At 45.1% G+C, this 19,785-nt stretch overlaps 1 protein-coding gene across 1 annotated transcript in view; it reads right to left on the reverse strand.

Annotated features, from left to right (window-relative positions):
• Positions 1-19,785, reverse strand: part of itga11a (integrin, alpha 11a) — a 151,238-nt gene that overhangs the window by 43,223 nt on the left and 88,230 nt on the right. Inside the window, exons 11-16 of the mRNA XM_052040445.1 lie at positions 17,931-18,075; positions 14,787-14,935; positions 12,033-12,173; positions 8,120-8,323; positions 2,427-2,557; positions 1,765-1,931 (exon numbers count right to left, since the gene is read on the reverse strand). Coding sequence (XP_051896405.1) covers positions 1,765-1,931; positions 2,427-2,557; positions 8,120-8,323; positions 12,033-12,173; positions 14,787-14,935; positions 17,931-18,075 — 937 coding nt within the window. The remainder of the gene's footprint in view (positions 1-1,764; positions 1,932-2,426; positions 2,558-8,119; positions 8,324-12,032; positions 12,174-14,786; positions 14,936-17,930; positions 18,076-19,785) is intronic.

The raw sequence follows: 19,785 nt of genomic DNA on the forward strand, positions 1-19,785 counted from the left end.
GAATCGATAGACTCTGGCATGGTTCCGGAGGACTGGAGGGTCGCAAATGTAGTTCCGCTGTATAAGAAAGGTGGGAGGCAGCATAAAGGAAATTACAGACCTATTAGTCTGACGTCAGTGGTGGGAAGGTTATCGGAATCGATCCTCAAGGATGGGGTTATGGAATACCTAGAGGCGCAAGGCAAGATAGGTCCTAGCCAACATGGTTTTGTGAAGGGAAGATCCTGCCTGACCAACCTATTGGAGTTTTTTGAAGAAATCACAGCTAGGGTGGATAAGGGAGAGGCGGTAGATGTTGTGTATTTAGACTTTCAAAAGGCCTTCGACAAGGTGCCGCATAAGAGACTGATTAATAAGATGAGAGGTCATGGAATTACAGGTAGGATAACAGAATGGGTGGAGCATTGGCTGGTTGGCAGGAAGCAAAGGGTGGGAATAAAAGGATCTTGTTCTGGTTGGCTACCGGTTACTAGTGGTGTTCCGCAGGGGTCGGTGTTGGGGTCGCTTCTTTTTACCTTGTACATTAATGATTTGGATGATGGAGTAAATGGTTTTGTGGCTAAGTTTGCAGATGACACCAAGATAGGTGGAGGAGTAGGGAGTATTGAGGAGACAGGAAGGTTGCAGAGAGACCTAGATAATGGGCAAGGAAATGGCAGATGAGATTCAATGTTGAGAAATGTTCAGTTGTACACTTTGGAAACAGAAGTAAACAGGCAGATTATTATCTAGAAGGAGAGAAAATTCAAAGTACAGAAGTACAAAGGGACTTGGGGGTACTCGTGCAGGATACCTTAAAGGTTAACCACCAGGTCGGATCGGTGGTAAAGAAAGCGAATGCTATGTTGGCATTCATTTCGAGAGCTATAGTGTATAAAAGTAAGGAAATGTTGATGAGGCTCTACGGGGCACTAGTGAGGCCTCATTTGGAATACTGTGCACTGTTTTGGGCCCCTTATCTTAGGAAGGATGTGCTGATGTTGGAGAGGGTTCAGAGGAGATTTCGAGGATGATTCCCGGAATGAAAGGGCTTACCTATGATGAGCATTTGTCAGCTCTTGGACTGTACTCACTGGAGTACAGAAGAATGAGAGGGGACCTCATAGAGACATTTAAAATGTTGAAAGGACTGGACAGAGTAGATGTGGTCAAGCTGTTTCCCTTGGTGGATGAGTCCAGGACCAGAGGGCACAATCTTAGAATTAGAGGGTACAGGTTTAAAACAGAGATGAGGAGAAATTTCTTTAGCCAGAGGGTGGTGAATTTGTGGAATTCCTTGCCACGTACAGCAGTGGAGGCCAGATCATTGGAGGCGTTTAAGGAGGAGATAGATAGATATCTAAATAGTCGGGGTATCAAGGGATATGGGGATAAGGCCAGAAATTGGGGTTAGAATAGTGTTTTTTTTTGCGCCCCCCCCACCCAATTTCTCATTTCTTTTTTTTTCTCTTTTCTTTGGAGCAGACTCGATGGGCCGAATGGCCTACTTCTGCTCCCTTGTCTTGTGATCTTGTGAACATTGTGGGTGGAAGGGCCTGTTCCTGTGCTGTACTGTTCTATGTTCTACTTACAAAAGAGAATAGAATTCCACGTGCAGTTATCCTGGACCAGCTTTGTGGTATTGGATGGGGTTGGGAGTCTAGATACCCTGACATAGCAGCATGGAACCAGCACACCCTGTCCACTGTTGTTTGAACAGACAACGAGGTCAGCAGGATTTATAATGAACATTAATTTCCTGCTCTGTAATAAAGCCACACTCACCCAAGGTGTCGTTCTGAAGCCCAGGGGTTTTGGCTGTGACTGTAAAACAGATGAACACAGTCATGCAGCTGCACTCCTTGTCATTTCTCCTGCAGTCTTTGTTGAAAATGTTGATCTTTGGTGGTTCGAATCTCATGCTGGCATTGACTTGGATTATGCTGCGAGACCTGAAAGATAAAGAGCGATAACTGCCTGGGTTACCCAGCCCCTCTGAAGCAACAAGACTGCTTCCTTTGAACTGTATGACCACAGGAGACAAAGGCTGCATTGTGGGTCTCAGAAGACTCTTCATGGGGTTGTTGCAGGATTGCCAAACACTCAGCATCTTCACAGCAATGTATAGGCAGGAGAAGGACTTACAAAAGGACACACTGAAGTGTAAGCCCAGTCTAGAAAGCAAAGTTGCGAAGCCTCTGCCTCACCGCCTTGGGGAAGCTGAGGGATGGCACCTTCTCCAGGAAAGGAAGTGAAATCAGTGAACTCACTGCGGACCAGGAGTTGAACTCTGAACCCTCTGTGACCTTTTGGGATCAATATCAACCCAGGTAGTGCGCAGAAAAACTCAAGTTTTGGGGAGAAATGGTTGTGGTGGGACAAATGATGAAAAGTGTGACTGAACAAATCATTGGTAAAACTCTTAGTGAATATGTCGGTGAACGAACCATAACTGGACAGCGCTGCCCAGCGCTCCGACTGCCAGATCCACCAGCCCGTCGTCATTCATGTCCAGCTGTCCGTGGATACTGCGGCCAAAGTAGAGCAGGCCAGGGCTGACTTCCGAGGCACTGATTCTCTGTAAAACAGCAACCACAGGAAAAGGTGGATTTGTTAGATTACCAAGTGAAGCGTGTCCTCACACGGCGCTCTGGTAGTTACAGCGGCTGATGGGCCAAGAGCAATATCGTAGCACAACACCTGGCTTGGAAAGAGAGACGAGGAAGATCAATGAATGAGAGACACCTGCAAGTGGTACTGAGCATAGATTTGGCCCGCAGTGAGTATAGCATAGCCAGGGAGGAATAGGTGACTACGGACCAATGATTCCTGCAAACTTTCCAATACTCCATTACATCGTGGACTACTAGGATGGTAGAAGGTGAGCAAGGTGACCAAAGAGTTCCACTGGCTGAAAGGAGTTATTCAGATAGGGTGCCTTCCAGACCATTCACCTCCAAGTCCCCATGTCTATGTGCAGCTCTGACGTCAAGGGAAAGAACTTTGTCTTTACTCGTTCATGGGCTGTTAGCATCACTGAAAAGGCCCCCTGACATCCCTTGCATGGGTCAATTGAGAAAACCTATATTGCGGGGGTCTGGAGTCATATATTTGCCGAACCAGGTAAGTATGGCAGATTATCTTCTCTGAAGGTCAACAGTGAACTAGATGGGTTTTTATGATAGTGGATTAAAGGTCACTGGTACTAACACTCAGTTTCCATTAATCTGAATTCTCCAGCTTCTGTGATGGGATTTGAACTTGTGCCAGTGGCTCATTCGTGCAGAGATAGCAGAGGAGCAATGTGACCTCTGTGCTTTAGTACCTCATGATATCGCCGAGGCAGAGTTTGACTTTGAACATTCTCTGCCAATACCTCAGTGAGAATATCGGAGTTGGAGGCCGATGCCCGATGGTTTGAAAGTTTATCCAATATCCTGGGAAGAACCGCACTGCCTGAAGGAGGGGAGCTGAGGAAATAGCTTGGAAACAGGCCATTCAGCCCACCATATCCATGCCGACCAGTGGGCACCCATTTGTATTGATTCCATGTTCCAGCACTTGGCCCATAGCATTCAATGCCGAAATGAATCAATTTCTCCTCCAGACACCTTTTAAATGCTGTAGGCAACTCTGCTTCCACCACTCTCTCAGGGAGTGCATTCCAGGTACTCGCCACTCTCTGTGAAAAAGGTCCCCCTCAAATCCCCTCTAGATCTCTTACCCCTTACTCTAAATCTAGTTTTATTCAACTCTGATAAGGGGAAAGAATTCCTGCAGCCTCCTCTATCTAAATCCCTCAGAATTTTATATACTGTACCTCAGTCATGAGGAGACAGAAGCCAGAGGAGTGAAAGGAGCTTAATTCTGGGTCTGACGAGCGTGGATCCAGTCATTAAAGCAAATTCCAGCCGCAATCATTAAATGACGTAATGGACAAGCCTGCAACTTAAATCATGGCCACCTGGGTAGAATGTTGGTCCCGTAGCCTTAAAGTAACTCAAGTGCCTAAACCACTGGAATGCTAGACTTACAAGCCAACACTGCTGTTTATTAATAAACAGGAGAGCAGTATTTGCCATGTGGATGGTGCAGGGCCAATATTGCCCTTTATTTAAGCATTAGGCTTTTACTTTATCAATGCTACTGACACCTGAAGTCAAACATGATGTTTAAAAGTCTTTTTTTAAAATTTGTTCACATGATGTTGGAACTACTGGCAAAGGTCAGCATCTATTGGCCATCTGTAATTCTGCTGGAACTGAGGCTTTGTAGAGTCATTGAGATTACTGTGGGCCAGGAGTCACAAATGGGTCAGTAATACACCACTTAACGGCTGTACTTAGGTCACATCCATCATTCGGATCATAGCCACTGTAATGGGGCATATGACAATGGGATGGGTCATATGTCATTGGAGTGAATCTAATGCCAATAGAGTAGGTCAGTGGGATAGATGACATCAGTCACTAGATACAGGGTGTACGCTAGACTTTAACTTTGCCAGTTTTTCAGGAACATGCACAAGTCTGCTTAAAGTTGTCAGAAACATGGCTTTAAGATAATGGGAGGGAAGTTCAAGGGAGACGTCAGAGGGAGGTTTTTCATCCAGAGAGTGGTTGGGGCATGGAATGCGCTGCCTGGGGTGGTGGTGGAGGTGGATACGTTGGTCAAGTTCAAGAGATTGTTAGATAAGCATATGGAGGAATTTAAGATAGAGGGGTATGTGGGAGGAAGGGAGTAGATAGTCTTAGGAGTGGTTTGAAGTTCGGCACAACATGGTCGGCCAAAGGGCCTGTATTGTGCTTTATTGTTCTATGGTTCTAAAAGCGTCCATAATGTGACCACCCAACCCTTCTGCATATGACGCTGTTGGACTTGATCATATGTTGCTGGAACAGACCATATTAGTCTCTGGGATAGAACATAGAACACTACAGCACAGTACAGGCCCTTCGGCCCACAATATTGTGCCGACATTTTATCCTGCTCTAACATCTATCTAACCCTTCCCTCCCACATAGCCCTCCATTTCTCTATCATTCATGTGGCATTCTAAGAGCCTCCTAAATGTCCCTAATGTATCTGCCCCCACAACTTCTGCGGGAGTGCGTTCCACGCACCCACCACTCTCTGTGTAAAAAAACTTACCCCTGACATCCCCCTCATACCTTCCACCAATCACCTTAAAATTATGCCCCCTCGTGTTAGCCATTATTGCCCAGGGAAAAAGTCTCTGACTGTCCACTCGACCTATGCCTCTTATCATCTTGTAGACCTCTATCAAGTCACCTCTTATCCTCCTTCTCTCCATAGGTCATACATCAATGGGTCTGTCCAGGTATGATGCATGGTATTGTCTCTGGAATAAGTAATACATCAAGGGATACACACATAATGAAACAGAGATTGTTGTTAAACCTGAAGTATTAAAAGGATCACCATCTGCATCCTAAAAACATTTTCATAGCTTTACAAAGAACAGTACAGCACAGAACAGGCCCTTCGGCCCACAATATTGTGCCGACATAGCTAATCCCTCCGACCTACAGAATGCCCATACGCCTCCATTTTCCTCTCATTCATGTGCCCATCCAAGCCCCTTTTCAAAGCCCCCAATGAATTTGCCTCCACCACCCTATCAGGCAACGCATTCCAGGCATCCACCACTCTCTCAGTAAAAAACATACCCCTCACGTCTCTTCTGAACCTACCCCCCTCACCTTAAATGCATGCCCTCTGGTATTGGATCGCTCAATAATTGGAAAAAGATATTAATTGTCCACCCTATCTATGACCCTCATAATCTTAAACACTTCCAGCAGATCAACCCTCAGCCTCTGCCGCTCCAGAGAAAAGAGCCCAAGTTTGTCCAGCCGTTCCTGATAGCACATGCCCTCTAATCAAGGCAGCATCCTAGTAAACCTCTTCTGTACCCTCTCTAAAGCCTCGACATCCTTCCTATAGTGAGGTGACCAGAATTGTATGCAATACTCTAAATGTGGCCTAACCAGAGTTCTATAGAGATGCATCATAACCTCTTAACTCTTATACTCAATACCTCAATTAGTGAAAGTAAGCATTCCATAAGCACTTTATTTTGTACTTTTAATGTAGTCACAACTTTGTCATCCTTTTAAGGAGAGACTATCTACCTTTAACACTTCAGCTTCCTCTGCCCTGATCAGATGGAGACCTTCTACGATCAGGTACAGAGAACTGAGCAGACTGGGAAGATCTCACCATTAGTCGGTTAACCTTAATCCAAGGAGCAGTTGAATGTGTTAATGTTGGCTCTGACACCACTGGGCTAGGAAGGGGAAAAGTCAGATGGGACTCTGAGGATAATTTTAAAATTGAGGTGTGTCTGGACTGGGAGCCATTGTCGGTTCACATACACAGGGGCAGTGGCTGCAACAGAACGTGAGATCAAAACCAGAAAATGCCAGAAATACTCAGCAGTTCAGGCTGAATCTGTGGGGAATGAAATGGTTAATGCTCCACATCAATAACTTTTCACCAGAACAGTTCTGACCTGTCTTTCCATAGATGGTGCTTGGAGTGCAGAGCGCTTCCAGCATTTTCTGGTTTCATTTCAGCATCTGCAGGTTTCTGCTGTCGACTGTGGTTCACTGTTGGCTCACTATTTGCTAACCTGGGAATTTCTACTCTTGCTTGGGTACAAACAATAAAGGACACAAGAGCTCAGATGCAGCTGGCTGCTTTAAGCCGAAAGGAGGAAGGGAAAATCAATGAAGAGAACATGCAGAAACTAAACCAAGTTCACTTGACTTAAATTATTCTGCCTATTTAAGTTATTAAGAACATTTGTTTTCACTCAAGCAACCTCATAATTACTGGCAGAAATGATTAACCACCAACAGACCCATTAATGTAATTCACTCACCTGCCACCAGCCAATTTCATTCAATGAGAAACTGGCATAAGATTCTTAGTTGCTGTAAAATTATACTTGGGGGTCCTTCTATTTGTTATTGTTTGTTTGGAACTAAGAAGTAAAAGATTAAGAAAGACTTGCATTTATATGTCACTTAAGGACATCCAAGGGTGCCTATGCCTTCTGAACTTTTGAAATGTGGTTTCTGTAAGCCAAGTTATGCACACCAAGCTCACAGAAACAGCAAGCCATGAGACAATAACCAGGCAATGTACTTTTATGAGGTAGTTGAGGGAAAAACGATAGCCAGGACAGAAGGGGAAAGTCCCCTACTCTTCCGATAGCATTGTAGGACATTGATAGGTTGTCCTATCAGGAGAGGCTAGACAATTTGGGTTTGTATTCCTTGTTTAGAAGAATGAGGGGTGACCTTATTCAAAGATATAAAATCCTAAGGGAGCTCGACAGGGTGGAAGGTGAGATGTTTTCACCAGTGGAAGAGTCATGAATAAGGTGACGTAGCTACAAAATAAGGGCCCAGGCATTTGAAGTGACGTGTATGGAAATTTCTTGGCGTTCTCAGCCCCCTAGCATGGTGGAAGCCAGATCATCAGATATATTTAAGGTGAAGATGGTTAGTATTTAAAAGGTTGAGGAATTGAGGGTTATCAGCTATGATTATATTGAATGGTGAGGTAAGCTTGAGGGGCTGAGTGGCCTACTCCTGCACCTCTTTTTGAGGCAGACCAATAGAGGCGTATAAAGGGCACTTCAATAGGCAGATGAATATGCAGAGAATGGGAGGGATATGGACTGGCAGAAGGGATTAGTGTAATTAGGCGTCATTAGCTTAATTAGTCCAGCACAACATTGTGGGTTGAAGGGCTTGTTACTCTGGGGCTTATGTTCTTTGTTCTATTTTCTCATGTTGTGTTCTATTTCGATCCTCCTGAGGGACAGAGAATGCCTCTCCATCCTGTGCTTCAGAAGCTAGTGGGACATGAGACAAGGATGTTAGATCATTGGTACTGATGGGAAATGATTACAATGGCGATAGGAAAGGAAGGGGCAGTGGAGAAGTTACCCTCCCTGATGCTTTCGTACAAAGCTTTGTTAAGCAGGAATTCAGCCATAGGAGGTGTCTCAATGAGAGACCACCGTCGGGCAAAGTTTCAAGTGGGGCCAGAATCTCCACTGAGCATAGGGTCAGAGGAGGTGCCATCCCACCACTGGATCCCATACCTGTTTGTGGCCCTTCAGGATATTTTTGTCGTGTCCGTGAAATATGTAAATTGCTCCACGATGATCATCTTCCAGTGGGGCTCCCACCACCACATCGTTGAACGAGTCATGGTTGAGGTCACGAACGGCAGCGATGGCAGAGCCAAAGCGAGAATTTTGGGAGGTGTCGGAAATTTCCAGAAAACTATTGAAAATGAAAACTCTCTGTAAAACAAACCAGCAGGTTCTAAATGTTACAGTAGAATCTTGTACTAAAAATCTACATTAAGATTATACAGTACAAGGAATATATCCCACAGATACAGTGAGCTTTACAAACAGAAGCCTATGGGAGGTTTAGATCCTGAGAGACTCAGAGCAGTTGGAGACACAAGAGATTGCAGATGCTGGGATCTGAAACAACACACAGACTGCTGGAGGAACTCAGCAGATCAGGCAGCATCAGTCCACATGAAGGGTCTCAAACTGAAACGTCAACTGTCCATTTCCTTCCACAGATGTTGCCTGACCTGCTGAGTTCCTCCAGCAGTTTGAGACTGAATGTAATTGTTATTCTGCTGAACGGCACTGAAACTCAAATTCACTGGTTCCTGTAGATTTGGGCATTCCTGCCAAGGCCAGATTTTACTCTATGTCCAAATTTTCTTTAATTAATTCATTGTTTTAGGACGGGGAATCACTGGTAAGGCCATTCTTTAATTCCCATCCTTAATTGCCTTTGACAAGGTGGTGGTGAGCCGCCTTCTTGAACCACAGCAGTCCTTCTGGTGAAGGTGCTATCACATGTCTGTTGTGTAGGGAGTTCCAAGCTTTAGACAGAGTGATGATAAAGAACTGGCATTATATTTCCAACTCTGGATTGTGCCTGTTTTGTGGGGAATGGTCAGGTGTGTCTGCTGCCTTGCCCTTCTTGGGGGTAAAGGATGTGGGTTTGGGAGGTGCTGTTGGAGTAGCCTGGGTGAGTAACTGCCACGTAATTTGCGGATGACGCATACATAGCCATGGTGTGCTGCTGGTGGAGGGAATGAATGTTTTGGGTGGTACCAAGGGGTTTGCTTTGTTCTGCATCTTGGTGGAACCACCAGGTTCAGGAACAGCTACTTTCCAACAACCCTCAAAGTTCTTGAACTGCCCTGCACAACTGTAACTCTACCTCAGCAACGGAACACTACGGACCACCTCTTGCACTACCATGGACTTGCCTCTGATTGTGTGTGTGTTTTGCACTAATATCTTGTTTTGCATGGGTTTTTTTTCACTGTCTTTTATAATATATGTATAACTTATGTTCTGTGTGTTGTCTGTACCTATGTGCCTGTGATGCTGCTGCAAGCAAGTTTTTCTTTGTACCTGTACCTCACCGTACTTGTGGTATATGACAATAAACTTGACTTGACTGCGCTTATCAGGTAAGCAGAAAGTATTCCATCACTGCTGATTGGTTCCTTGTTGATGGTGGGAAGGGCTGAGGTGTCAGTAGGTGAATGACTCCCCACAAAATACCCAGCCTCTGACCAGCTCTTGTAGCCACAGCTGGTCCAGTTGAGCTTGTGGTCAATGCTGATTCCCTCCAGCACCCCATCCATCCCCCACAAACGTTGATGGCGGGGTCTTGGAGATAGTTACGCTGCTGAGTATCAAGGGCTTAACTTCACCCTTGTTGGAGAGGGTCATTGCCTGGTATTTTTGTTGGGCCAATGTTACATGCACTTATCAACCTATGCCTGAAGTATTGTCCTGGTCTTGTTGCACGCTGGCATGGGCCGTTCTATTGGCTGAGGTATTGCAAATGGAATCGAGCACTGTACGACCATCGGTGATGGTACGGCATTGGTAGAAGTGACCACCCCACAGTCCATGCAAACGCAAAGTCCTACCTTCACACCAAGGACAATAGGGAAGAATGTGATAGAGTCATACAGAACAGAAACAGACCTTTTGGCCCATCACATCCATGCTATCTGTGTACTTAGCTACACTAATCCCATCTGCCAGCATTAGTCCATAGCCTTCTATGCCTTAGTGATTTCATTACTTGTCTAGATGCTTCTTAAATGTTGGAAGAGTATCTGCCTACACCACCTCTTCAGCCAGCGCAGGAGCCGGCCATACCTCCGGTGTATCTTGTAAATGGTATCCAAGACCATCCACTTCTCTCTCTGTCCCACCTCAGCTCATTCAGCTTCATCTTCTTCACTCAGCAGTGGTCAGAAACTCCCGTTGGCTCACTATGTTCATTCTCAGAGTGGGACTGCCCCATCCACATACACTGGCCCTTGTCTCAGTGATCATAGCCATCACTCTAGTGTTTACTGGTCCACACCAGCTCCTGGTCAAGCAATGCTTCAGATTTAAAGTTCTCATCTTTCAAGTTCCTCCAAGGTGTTCCCCCTCCCCATCTCTGAAACTTCCCTCACCCCTACTGGTCTAAATCTGGCCAACTGAGCTTGCCTGATTTAAATTGCTCCATTATTGGCAGCTATGATGTTCACCACCAGGAATTCCTTCCCAAGCCTCTCTGTCTCTCTTTTCTCCTTGAAGCTGCTCCTTACAGCCCACCTCTCAGACCAAGTTTTCGCTTATCTGCTCCAGTATCTCTTTTAGTGTTTCAGCATCATTTTTTTTTGAATACAGCTTGGAAATTTTGTTATGTTAAACGTAAATGAAAGCATTTGTTACGGTTTTTGTTGTTGGCAATATGTAGGCATGCATTTTCCACTTGAACTGACTGGATAATGATTAGAAAAGCTTGACTGATTTCCCCCTCCTCCTCTCCCAATCCAGAGCAGTGAGGTGGATTGTTGTACCCTGATTACAGTCCTAAATTAGGGCAGAAGGGAGCATGGCCAAACCCAGCTCCTTTTGGCCTGGAGCCTTCAGTAATTGTGGCAATCCTGTTGGGAGAGGTTCTGTTAAGAGATATTGTGATTCTATTGCTATCAGCTTCCTTGGATGTCAACTCAAAATTGGGTGGTTTTGCTTGCAGAGAGGAAAATGGTAAAAACTACTTAACGGTGACTGTTGTTACTCGATGTCTATGTACACCAAGTGGTAAAAGATTTATTATTGTCACATGTACTGAGGTACAGTGAAAAACTGCTTTGCATGCCGTCCATAAAGATCATTTCATCTCATCAGTGCATTGAGGTAGTACAAGGGAAAACAGTAACAGAATGCAGAATATAGTGTTACAGTTACAGAGAAAGTGTAGTGCAAGTGGACAATAAGGTGCAAGGTCATAATGAGGTAGACTGTGAGGTCAAGGTCCGCTTATTTTATTAGGGGACTGTTCAATAGTCTTATGACAGTGGGATAGAAGCTGTCCTTGAGCCTGGTGGTACGTGCTTTCAGGCTTTTGTATCTTCTGCCCAACGGGATGGGGGAGAAGAGAGAATGTCCGGGGTGGGAGAGGTCTTTGATTATGTTGGCTGCTTTACCGAGGCAGCGAAAAGTGTAGACAAAGTCCATGGAGGGGAGGCTGGTTTCCGTGATGTGCTGAGCTGCGTCCACAACACTCTGCAGTTTCTTGCAGTCTCAGGCAGAGCAGTTGCCATACCAAGCTGTGATGCAATACAGATGGGATGCTTTCTATGGTGCATCGATAAAACTTGGTGAGGGTCAAAGTGGACATGCTAAATTTCTTTAGCCTCCTGAGGAAGTAGAGCTGCTGGTGAGCTTGCTTGGCCGTGGCGCTGTTAATCAGTGACACTGTTAAACTATTAATATCAGGAGCAGCCTCCTTCTAACCACAAGACAATTGGGCTGCACAAGACCGCCGCAAGACAGCATGCTTCAGGGCTCCATTCTCACTCCCTCACTGTAACTTTATCAGAATTGCAGTGGAAAGATGTCAGAGAGGGAAGCAGATCCCGAGGAATTCGTGGTCATTCTAAAACACCATTCTAGCAATTACCTTGTGGAGGGAATAGATGTAGATTTTACCCTTCTCTCTGCCATCACTGAAATACATGGGGGCACCAACCAATAAAATGTCCGTTACTCCATCAGCATCCACATCCACGGGAGCTATCTCACTTCCAAAGTAGGATCCAATCTGAAAGAAATGCGGGAGGAAAGTGGTTCACCTGGTGATTTAAAAGTTATTATTAAATACTACAAGTATTACGAGGGACATTCAAGAAGCTCTTAGATAGGGACATGAATGTGAGGGAAATGGCAGGATATGGACATTGTGTAGGCAGAAGGGATTAGCTTAGTTGGGCGTTTTATTACTAATGTAATTGGTCTGGCATAACATTGTGGGCCGAAGGGCCTGTTCCTGTGTTGTACTGTTCCATGTTCTATAAACGGTAGCGTAGCGGTTAGCGCGACGCTATTACAGCGCCAGCGATCGGGGTTCGAGTCCCGTCGCTGTCTGTAACGAGTTTGTATGTTCTCCTGTGTCTGCATGGGTTTCCTCCGGGTGCTCCGGTTTCCTCCCACATTCTAAAGGACGTACGGGTAGGTCAATTTGGGTTTAAAAAATGGGCGGCGCGGACTCGTTGGGCCGGAAGGGCCTGTTACAACGCTGTAAATAAAATTTAAAATTTAAAAAAAAATCCTCCCCAGCTTACGACTGCCCGATTTATGTACAATCCGTACAAATGAACGAGCGTTTGGGAGACCTGTTTGCCGGCTGCTGCAGGGTTTCAGGCATCTTCTGCCGTGTGGGAGCTCGGTTCACGGCCGCATTTCTGACCTGCGTACTGTCTGGGTTACGAACAGTTGACAGGGACGGAACCCTGTCGTAACCCAGGGAGGAGCTGTGAATGTCCTGCCAACGTAAGCAGAGCCAGGAGCCTTGTGACACAGAACAAGGAGAGGAGTCGGAAACTGCACCAGACATTGGTTGGACCACAGATACAATACCATGCTCAGGGTAGGTACCATTGAAAGGACAGATGGGAAACAGGCAGAATTAGGAATGGGGTAAGAGCAGAGAGTATAGGCTGGAGTGGTGGGGGAAGAGGGTGTGAGTAATGGGAGTGGAGGAAGGGCAACGATCAGAGAGCTGGCAGCCCTCATTAGGCAGGGCATTGAGTGTAGAAGTAGAGAGGTCATGATTCAGTTTTACAAGATGCTGGTGAGGCCGCACTATTTTCAGATATCTTTATTAGTCACATGTACACCGAAACACACAGTGAAATGCATCTTTTGCGTAGAGTGTTCTGGGGGCAGCCTGCAAGTGTCACCACTCTTCTGGCGCCAGCATAACTTGCCCACAACTTCCTAACCCGTACGTCTTTGGAATGTGGGAGGAAACCGGAGCACCCGGAGGAAACCCACGCAGACACGGGGAGAACGTACAAACTCCTTACGGACAGCGGCCGGAATTGAACCCGGGTTGCTGGCGCTGTAATAGCGTTACGTTAACCGCTACACTATTGTGCCTGCCCAATTGGAGTATTGTGTTCAGTTTTGGTCACCCTGCTATAGAAAGATGCCATTTAACTGAAAGGAGTTCAGAAAAGATTTACAAGGATGTCGCCAGGACTTGAGGGACTGACTTATGAAGAGAGGTTAGACTGGACAGGGCTTTATTCTTTGGAGCATGGGAGAGGTGATCTTATAGAAGTGTATAAAACCATGAGGGGTGTAGATAGGGTGAATGCACTGTCTTTTTCCCAAGGTTGGGGAATCAAGAACTAGAGGGCACAGGTTTAAGGTGAGAGGGGAAAGATTTAATAGGAACTTGAGGGGCAACTTTTTTACACAAACAGTGGTATGTATGTGGAATGAGCTGCCAGAGGAAGTAGTTGAGGCAGGTACAATAACAACTTTTACAGACAGTTGGACAGGTACATGGATTGGAAAGGTTTAGAGGGATACGGGCCAAGCATGGCCAAATGGGACTAGCTTGGATGGGCATCTAGGTCGGCATGGACCAGTTGGGCCAAAGGGCCTGTTTCTGTGCTGTATGACGCTATGACTGGAAGTGGGTGGTTGCTCAAGGTCAGAATACAGACAGCAGGGAGGGCTGGGGGTTTTAATACTGGCAGGATGGGAGTGGGAGGACCACAGGATCAATGAAGCCCGGTGTGGGACTGGGGAAGAAGACACAGGTCTTAGGCGGGACTGGGAGTGGGGCGAGGGTACAGGGTCAGAGTACAGATGGGACAGGGAGCAAGGCGAGGACAGTGGGAGTATAACTGATGATGTCCCAATCTGACGAATCAGCCTGAGGTGGGTATGCTGAGGTAAAATCACATTGTGATGCTGGAAGTGATTGTTATTAATCTCCTAGGAAACAGGATTATTAAGTGAAACTTCTGCAGTTTTTGTCATGTTGAGAACATTTATAAAAAATGGGAGAGGTTGCTAAAGCTGCCACATTTTTTTGAAACCAACCCGATGACTGTAACCCAGAGTGAGGATTCCCGGCAAAGATCACCAGCCAGAGGCAATCTTTCTTTTAACTGTGAGCAGCTTGGAACAGCTGGGAGAGCTGCCACAGTAAAATGGGAGACACTCCATCTGTGACACTGTTTTGATGAGCTTCATTCTGTTTGCCTTACATCAGGACAGACTATACATTAACAGATGTTGGAGGGATTGAGCTGGCATGCGAGCAAAGCACATATGTCCTGCATGTTTGCAGTAAAGCAATGGGACAGTAATACATGGTATGGTTCTGGCCCCTAATCGAGAGCTCAGCAACCTCACTAACCTGCTGGCCCTTCAGCGACTGTTGAATTGTGATATTTCCATTATTCCTCATGGTGAATATAATGACCTTTCCTGTGTGATTGAACCTGGGAGCACCTGACACGTACCACCTCCTTCCTGACCTCGGCATCACCGAAGTAATGGTGTAACCTGAAAGACAAAACACAGAGTGCTGGGGTTTCACAGGTACCAGGTTTCTGAGGGAATGTCATTGATCTGACTCATTAACTCTAAGGACACAAGAAGAGAAGCAGGTGGTCCATTTGACATCCTGAGCTGCTCCAACATTCAGTGAGATCATGTTGATTTGAACTTGGCCTCAGCTCCACTTCCTTTCCCAATCTCCGTAATCCTTGAATTCCCTGTAAACCAAAAATCTGTCTGTCTTGGCCTTGAACACAAGGATAGCAGATTCCAAGTATTCGCACTCCTCTGTGAGGAACTTCAGCTTAAAAGGACACTTTGTTCTGAAGCCTCTAGTTTTGGTTTCACCATGAGGTGCAAGTGTCCTCTCACCAGCTACCTTGTCGAGCCTTTCAAAATCTTATATGTTTCAATGTTACCTCTCGGTCTTCTGGATTCCACTGAGTATGGGCCCAGCAAGCTCAGCCTTTCCTCATCAGACAACCCCTTCCTCCCATTTCCATTTCTTTCTCCACAGATGCTGCCTGACATGCTGAGCACTTTTTTCCCATTTTCTGTGATCTTTATGAATGACTTGGATGAGGAGGTGGAAGGGTGTGTTAGTAAGTTTGCTGATGTTACAAAGGTTGGTGGTGTTGTGGATAGTGTATAAGGTTGCTGTAGATTACAACAGGATATTGATAGAATGCAGACCTGGGCTGAGAGGTGGTAGGTGGCATTTAACCTGGAAAAGTGTGAAGTGATACACTTTGGAAGATTGAATCTAAAGGCAGAATACGAGGTTAATGGCAGGACTCTTAGCAGTGTGGAGGAACAAAGGGATCTTGGGGTCCACGTCCATAGATCCCTCAAGTTTGCCGTGCAGGTCGACAGGGTTGTTAAGAAGGCGTATGGCGAGTTGGCCTTCATTAGTCGGGGTATTGAGTTCAAGAGCCATGAGGTAATGTTGCAGCTCTATAGAACTCTGGTTAGACCACACTTGGAGTATTGTGTTCAGTTCTGGTCACCTCATTATAGGAAGGATGTAGAAGCTTTAGGGAGGGTGCAGAGGAGATTTACCAGGATGCTGCCTGGATTGGAGAGCATGTCTTATGAGGATAGGTTGAGTGAGCTAGGGCTTTTCTCTCTGGAGAGAAGGAGGATGAGAGGACTTGATAGAGGTGTACAAGATGATAAGGGACATAGATCGAGTAGAGACTTTTTCCCAGGGTGACAATGGCTAACACGAGGGGACGTAATTTTAAGGTGATTGGAGGAAGGTATAAGGGGGATGTCAGGGGTAAGTTTTTTTACACAGAGAGTGGTGGGTGTGTGGAACGCACTGCCGGCAGAGGTTGTGGGTCCAGATACATTAGGGACATTTAAGAGACTCTTAGATAGACACATGAGTGATAAAGAAATGGGGGACTACGTGGGAGGGAAGGGTTAGATAGGTATTAGACCAGGATAAAATGTCGGCACAGCGTCATGGGCTGAAGGGCCTGTACTGTGTTGTAGTGTTCTATGTTCTATATTCCTTGAGTCAGATGGTTGTGGGTTCAAGTCCTGCTCTGGATATCTGAACTGACAACCCAACTGTGGTCTTGAAGGAGCACAGGACAGCCAGAACTCACTCTTTCACATGAGAGGTTGAAACAAGGTACCACCTGTCTTCTCAGGGTGGAAAAGATCATCAGGCACCATTCAGAGAAGAACAGATGTTCTGCCTCAGGACTTGTACTGCAACCAACGCCTCACAAAGATTATTGTGTCACTGTTGCTTGTGGGATCTTGCTATGCCACATTCATTACAGTGCAAGTGCCACATGTTATGAATCAAATATTGAATTTGACCATGTGAAGTTATGCCTCAAGTTCACCAGACCTCTGAGGTTTTGGAACATTGTTTCTCTATTAGACACTTAACAACAGTGTTCTAATTAACAAGGAATGTTCAGATAAATAAAATAAATCTGGAGTGCAAGAAAACCCACTTTGGACTTACTAGGGCACACTTGGTGCCTGCTCCTCATTGGGAGCAGCATCACACAGTCACAGACCGGCAGTCTGTGGAATAGGGCCAGAAAACAGTGATAGGACTGATTCCCAGTCACACACTTCTAAACTTCTGGGAACTTTTGAGAGGTAAGAGCAGGGGTAAAGAGAACGGAACTCAAAAGCTTTAAAGCCCAACAACCAGCTCCCGATGCGGACAATTCTGAGGAAGGTTTGGTGTGTCTGCAAATGAACCCATTAATTCCCCACAAATCTATTGGACCAAACTCTTTTCTCTTCCCTCCAAACCCATCTCTGTCATTAAATAGTACAACATTATATTTAAGCATTGTGAAACTGTAACTTAAGTGGCTCCATTTGGATGTTACTGGGACCAGAAGACTTCAGTTATAAGGAGAAGGCTGAATAGGCTGGGACTTATTTTTCTGCAGTGTACAAGGCTGAGGGGTGACCTGAGGTGAATGATCACAGTCTTTTCCCCAGGGTAGGGAGTCCAAAACTAGAGGGCATTGGTTTAAGGTGAGAGGGGAAAGATTTAAAAGAGACCTGAGGAGAAATTTTTCGCACAGTGTGGTAGGTATATGGAACGAGCTGCCAGAGGAAGTGGTTGAGGCAGGTACAATTACAACATTTAAAAGACAGGTACATGAATAGGAAAGGTTTAGAGGGATATGGGCCAAACATAGGGAAGTGGGACTCACTCGGGAAGACAACTTGATCGGCATGGACGAGTTGGGCCGAAGGGCCTGTTTCCGTGCTGTATGACTCTATGCATTGTACCAAATGAGTAAAAAACTGAAACCAAAAACATGTCTAACAACTAACTTTGCAAAAGTCCCTTCCACCAGGCAGAGGCATTTATTATATCTCTGTTATAACAGGTTAATTTAATAACTCTAGTCATGTAAATAAATCACATAACTGCTTCAGAAAGACACAATGATCTTTGCATGATATTTCATCTGAAGAGCTGTATCAAGGCTGTAAGGACAGGATGTCTGCTCACCAAGATAGGCCCCATGGTTCTTCAGTTCCTCTGGAAATTCCTTCTTGTAGGCTTCCTTGGGAGGGATTACTCTCCCATAACTGGTTTGCTTTAAGATGGCACCTGTCCAGTCATAGGCCCCTACAGCTCCAAGAAGTATCCCATCCTGTAAATCAAAGGTAGGAGTAATTGAGATTACAAGAGACAATAACCTTCCACTTAAGCAGATTAATAAAATGTTCTAAGGCACTGCAATGAGACTTCTCAAAGGATATTTGACATCAAGGTACACATTACATGAGGAAATCAAAAGCTCGGTCAAATGGAAGCTTTAAGGAGAAGAGGGAAAACAATGTGTTTAGGAAGAGAGCTTCAGAGATTAGAGTCTGAGCAACTGAAAGCAGGACTACCAGTGATGGAGTGTTCAAACAGGGGATCAGCAAGAAGCCAGAACTGGAGGAATGCAGAGAGTTATAGAGGTGGAGAAAGTTACAGAGATGGGGAGAGAATTGAAAACAAAGACAACGATTTTAAAACTAAGGTTTTGCCAGTGAAGGTCAGTGAACACATTAGACAACTTTGGAGAATATTTGGACCATACTGTTTGCCTTTGTACCAGAGAGTAGGGCCAGCTGTTGGATATTGGCAACTAGCCACAGGAGACTAGTAACCAACCCAAAAATGGAGTGTGGTCTGGTGTGGTAATGCCAACAAACAGATCCAAGGTCTTTACATGCAGTCAATTGTTGAAGCTCACACAAAAAAGCAACAACCCACACCCAATTTTCCTTTGAAATGCCATAGTTGCAAAGCAAAAATAACATTTTTCCTGCTGAGTTCGTTCCAAGAAGGCCGTTAATTCAATAAATCTTTGATTCTGTGCATTTTTTTCAGTTCTTGGAATCTGCTCCTTAGAGAGCTACACATAATAGTTTTTCGAAAAACAAATAGCATCACATATTTTAAAGGTTGAAAGAAATTTTTGGTGGCAGTTGGATTCAAAAGACACCATGTGTACTTCAGTAAAAATCAGAATTCTTCTCTCAGAAACAATGTCTCAGGGAGATAAGGTTCACTTCCATGAAACAGTTTGGAACGGTTTACCATGCTCAGGTCTTTACATAAACAACCTTTCAAACAGGATCTTACTGTCCCAGCATTTGAAGCCAACATTCATCTAACCACAAACTTTCAATAAGGAAATCAAAACACCAAAGCAGTGATTTTTAGCAAGGCATTTCTGATTTATTAAGACAAAAGTTAGCAATGCTATCTGCTCTGGGGTAAACAAAAGCAAACTGCATTGAGGATCCTGCTTGAATCCTTCAAGGAAACTTGGGTTCAGTTGTGATGAGATCATTCCCTTTTTTCTTTGCTTGTTAGCGTGCAATGGAAAGAAACAAGAATTTCCAGTCGAAGGCACTGGAATCCTAGAGCAGAGGATGTAATGGAGAGTGGGGAAGGGAAAGAAAGAGTTTGAAAACAAAAGCCTTTCTATTTAGAACAGAAAATGCTGGAAACACTTAGCAGGTCAAGCAGCATCTATGGAAAGAGAAAAGGAGTTAATATTTTGGGTCTGACACCCGTTGTTATTTGGGCTTCTAAATATCACTCTGGTAGTTTCACAGTCACCATTACTGATAAAAGATTTTTTAACCCCAGATTTATTTAGTTGAACCTTTTAATTGAATTTAAGTTGCCCAACTACCATGTGGTGAGATCTGAGATCATGGTCCTGGATCAATAGTCCTGACCTCTCAACACTAGATCAACAAATTAACCACTCTCTGCTCAGGACCTTGCTTTTGGCTAAAATAAGCAAATTTATTTCAATATGAACTGCTCTGAACTTCTCTATCTTCTCTGGGTGTTGGCT

Source organism: Pristis pectinata, chromosome 28 (assembly GCF_009764475.1).
Source record: "Pristis pectinata isolate sPriPec2 chromosome 28, sPriPec2.1.pri, whole genome shotgun sequence".
Taxonomy (NCBI): Eukaryota; Metazoa; Chordata; class Chondrichthyes; order Rhinopristiformes; family Pristidae; genus Pristis; species Pristis pectinata.